This window comes from Phycodurus eques, chromosome 4, assembly GCF_024500275.1.
Source record: "Phycodurus eques isolate BA_2022a chromosome 4, UOR_Pequ_1.1, whole genome shotgun sequence".
In the NCBI taxonomy this organism is placed as follows: Eukaryota; Metazoa; Chordata; class Actinopteri; order Syngnathiformes; family Syngnathidae; genus Phycodurus; species Phycodurus eques.
Window position 1 is genome coordinate 7729860 of NC_084528.1, and position 5000 is coordinate 7734859.

Sequence of the window (5000 nt, forward strand, 5' to 3'; positions counted from 1 at the left end):
CGACTATTTCCTCACGCACTTGTTCACAAAGAGGTGAATGTCGCCCCATCTTTGCTTGTAAATGACTGAGCAATTTAGGGAAGCTCCTTTTATACGCAATCATGGCACCCACCTGTTCCCAATTAGGCTGTTCACCTGTGGGATGTTCTATAAAGGTGTTTGATCAGCATTCTTCAACTTTCTCAGTATTTTTTGCCAACTGTCCCCAGCTTTTTTGGAACGTGTTACAGCCATAAAATTCGAAGTTAATGATTATTTCCTAAAAACAATAAAGTTTATCAGTTTGAACATTAAATATCTTGTATTTGTAGTGTATTCAATTAAATATAGGTTGAACATGATTTGCAAATCATTGTATTCTCTTTTTATTCATGTTTAACACAACGTCCCAACTTCATTGGAATTGGGGTTGTAGTTACTAGATTTGTGTGTCAATCCAGGTGTATGGCTGGTATTGGCAACTAAAGTTTAAAAACACAAACCTTATCCTTTGCAATGCCTGGCGGCTGCTTCAGAACCTCTTTTACTGTGTGCATGACCGTTTCAGTGCGCATGGCACTCACAGAGCGAACCAGCTCAACCAGTAGCAGCTGTTCATCACTGGCTACAGGAATCACCTAAAAGTCATTCAGAACCAAAGCAGAGATCATATAACTGTGATAAATATATGAAGTATATATACAAAGATTTTAAGCAATTTTAAGCATTTTATAGTTATCTTTTAGCAGTGGAAATCAATGCTTTCCAGCAAATCAACATTTCCCTAAGATCTGAACAAATATATTAGCTCACCACCCACCGTAAGACTTGAGTTGTTTAGGTATTGCGCACTACTGGACACTTTAAATTACTTAAACAAAAAACATACAGAGCGTCATTATGTCCTAAATGTGTACTTTTGTAATAGTGACTTGTTTGCTGTAGTACTAGATTGGCTTCAACTACCGGAGACAAATTCCTTATACTCGGCCAATAAAGATGATTCTGATTCTCATGGTACAGCAACCCTAAATTAACATTATTGGTAGTTATGCAAATATTTTTTTAGATTTTTGAAATGGATAATATTAATAAATCACCCAATCAATAAGTGGATCAATCAGAATTTACTTCTATATAACTTTTCATACATTAAAATGTAGTATAAAAGTACTTTACACAATAAAAGCAAACAATACAAACAAACCTAACGCCACCCCACACACATAACAGATGCACACCTACACACATACACTCCCATAAACACAGCCACACCTCCTCTTACACATAATGAACAGTATGTATGCTGAAACTTACTGTCAGGAATTGGCAGTGACAGAACACTAGATATACACCAGTATGTAAAAGCTCTTAACCAAAAATGTATCCAAATGCTCATATTGTTATTATTATTGTTATGTTTGAATATTCAAATGTATAACAGAAAAACAGAACAAATAGCAAAGAACATTGTTAATTCTTAGTTTAAAAGTTAAATTAAATTGGTTTTTGTATTTGGTTTCCTGAATGGACAAGCGTTTTAGTGGTCGAATCTTATGTTTCTACAAGTTTCTAATTTTCGAAGAGAAGCCGAGTGACTGGCTCAAATTTTGGTACAAAGAGGTGATTTTTTTGTTCTTTTTTTTTTTTAAATTGTTTTTGTAACAGTGGCATCTTAGAAAACTAATTTCAGCCCTCTGTATGTTACACATACAATGAGGACTGACAATAAAATTCTAACATACCGTACCATGGAATTACCATGCTAAAATCACAACTAAACAAAAGCAAATGTGTTAAAAATGTGTTTGAGTGAAAAGAGATTGATCAGTTTTATTTTACATCACCCACTTTATTTCTGACTGGAGTCTTGATCTGTTTCCTTTCATTCCAAACATAGGCAATGGCTGCCATGAAGTGAGTGCCATGGTTCATGGAGATTGGGCCAAGCAGCTCAAGGATTTGCTGACGAATTTTCTGGAGATGAGATGCAAGTGAGGAATTTATGTTATGTCCTATCTGTGAACTTGAAAGAAAATCAAATCGACAGTGTTAGCATCAGTATAAAGTATAGCATATCGTGGCATTACATAATCAAATAAAAATTGCTGATTTGGGAAAATTGTAAGTTCAGTGGTAAATGCAACAAGTTATGCATTTGATGAGCTTTCCTGGAGTAGCAAGGGCTGTGCAATAAAGTTATTTGCAGAGCAAAACTACACACACACACACACACACACACACACACACACACACACACACACACACACACAGTGCTGTGAAAAAGTACTGGCCCCCTTCTCAAATTATTGCATAGTTTCCCCACTTTAATGTTTAAGATTAACATTAATGTGGGGAAACTATGCAAAAATATACATATTTGAGAAGGCGGCCAATACGTTCACGGCGCACGCACACACACACTCACACACACACACACACACACACAAACACACACAAAGACCCTTTCCAAAAAAATTAAATATCATGTAAAAGTTTAATTATTTCCATCATTCCATTCAAAAAGTTAAACTTTCATACAACCCCAATTCCAATGAATGAATGATGTGTTAAATGTTCAAACTGATAAACTTTATTGTTTTTAGCAAATAATTATTAACTTAGAATTTTATGGCTCCACAACGTTCCAAAAAAGCTGGGACAGGTTCATGTTTACCACTGTGTTACATCACCTTTTCTTTTAACAACATTCAATTAACATTTGGGAACTGAGGACACTAATTGTTGAAGCTTTGTAGGTGGAATTCTTTCCCATTCTTGCTTGATGTACAGCTGCAGCTGTTCAACAGTCCGGGGTCTCCGTTGTCGTATTTTACGCTGCATAATGCGCCACACATTTTCAATGGGTGACAGGTCTGGACTGTAGGCAGGCCAGTCTCGTACACGCACTCTTTTACTACAAAGCCACGTTGTTGTAACACGTGCAGAATCTGGTTTAGCATTGTCTTGCTGAAATAAGCAGGGGTGTCCATAAAAAAGACGTTGCTTGGATGGCAGCATATGTTTCTCCAAAACCTGTATGTACCTTTCAGCATTAATGGTCCCTTCACAAATGTGTAAGTTACCCATGCCATTGGCACTAACACAGCTCCAATACCATCACAGATGCTGGCTTTTGAACTTTGCATCCTTAACAGTCTGGATGTTTTTTTTCCTCTTTGGCCCAGAGGACACGACGTCCACAATTTCCAAATACAATTTGAAATGTGGACTCGTCGGACCACAGAACACTTTTCCACTCTGCATCAGTCCATCTTAGATGAGCTCGGTCCCAGAGAAGCCGGCGGCGTTTCTGGGTGTTGTTGATAAATGGCTTTTGCTTTGCATAGTAGAGTTTCAAGTTGCACTTACGGATGTAGCGCCGAACTGTATTTACTGACATTGGTTTTCTGAAGTGTTCCTGAGCCCATGTGGTGATACCCTTTACACATTGATGTCGGTTTTTGATGCAGTGCCGCCTGTGGGATCGAAGGTCACAGGCATTCAATGTTGGTTTTCGGCCTTGCCGCTTAAATGCAGTGATTTCTCCAGATTCTCTGAACCTTTTGATGATATTATGTACCGTAGATGATGAAATCCCTAAACTCCTTGCAATTGTACATTGAGTAACATTGTCCTTAAACCGTTCGACTATTTTCTCATGCACTTGTTCACAAAGAGGTGAACCTCGCCCCATATTTGCTTGTGAATGACTGAACAATTCAAGAAAGCTCCTATTATACTCAATAATGGCACCCACCTGTTCCCAATTGGCCTCTTCACCTGTGGGATGTTCTATAAAGGTGTTTGATGAGCATTCTTCAACTTTCTCAGTATTTTTTGCCAACTGTCCCAGCTTTTTGGGAACTTGTTACAGCCATAAAATTCTAAGTTAATTACTATTTGCTAAAAACAACAAAGTTTATTAGTTAGAACATTAAATATCGTGTCTTTGTATTGTATTCAATTAAATATAGGTTGAACATGATTTGCAAATCATTGTATTCTGTTTTTATTTAGGTTTAACACAACGTCCCATCTTCATTGGAATTGGGGTTGTAGATTATAGATTCAGGGCCCCAAATGTAAACAATTTCAAGTTTTATTTGTTTATTTTAACATAATTTGGGCTTCCAGCTCATAAAACGCACACAATCAGGAATTCAAAAAATTTGAATACAGAGAAGAAATCAACCCACATTTTGCAGACCACAAATGTTTTAAACTGTCACACGCTAATCATTTACTAAACTCAAAGCACCTGCACAGGTTTCCCCAGGTGTCATTAAATTGCTTCAAGTCCAATTGTCTCAGTTGGGTTAAATATGGGGAAGACTGCAGACTTGATAACTGGCCAGAACACCATCATTGATACCCTCCATAGGATGGGTAAGCCACAAAGGTTCATAGCCAAGGAGGCTGGCTGTTTACAGAGTGCTGTGTCCAAGTATATCAATGGAAAGTCTAGTGAAGGACAAAATGTGGCAGGAGAAGATGCACCGGCAAAACAGATGACCGAGGGTTCATGCAGATTATCAAACACAGAAGATTCAAGAATCTAGCAAAGATCCAGAAAGAGTGGAATGAGGTAGGAATCACAGCTTCAAAAAGCACCACATTTAGACGCATCCGGGAGATGGACTACAACTGTCGGGTTCCTCGGGTCAAGCCACTTCTGAGCCTGAGCCAACGTAGGAGGTGTCTCAACTGGGCCAAGGAGACGAAGGACTGGACTGTTGACCAGTGGTCCTCCTTTCCGATGAAAGTGTGCCTTTCAATCGAGAGTCAAAGTCTATGGGTTTGAAGGAAGACGGGTGAAGAATGGAACCCAAGCTGCTTGAGGTCCATTGTGAAATATCCACAGTCAGTCATGATTTGGGGTGCAATGTCCAGTGCAGGTGTTGCTAAACTCTGCTTTCATAAATCCAAGGTCACCGCAACAGTCAATCAGAATGTTTTAGAGGACTTCATGATTCCGTCTGCTGAGGATCTGTACGGACATGCAGATTTCATCTTCCAGC

The 5000-nt window shown here is 38.5% G+C and overlaps 1 protein-coding gene across 4 annotated transcripts in view; it reads right to left on the reverse strand.

The window, feature by feature from the left end:
• dop1a (DOP1 leucine zipper like protein A) overlaps nucleotides 1-5000 on the reverse strand; it is a 42693-nt gene that overhangs the window by 15392 nt on the left and 22301 nt on the right. For all 4 annotated transcript variants that reach the window (XM_061673828.1, XM_061673829.1, XM_061673830.1 and 1 more), the window contains 2 exons: nucleotides 1831-1956; nucleotides 483-617 (listed from right to left, as the gene is read on the reverse strand). In XM_061673828.1, the coding sequence (XP_061529812.1) occupies nucleotides 483-617; nucleotides 1831-1956 (261 nt within the window). The remainder of the gene's footprint in view (nucleotides 1-482; nucleotides 618-1830; nucleotides 1957-5000) is intronic.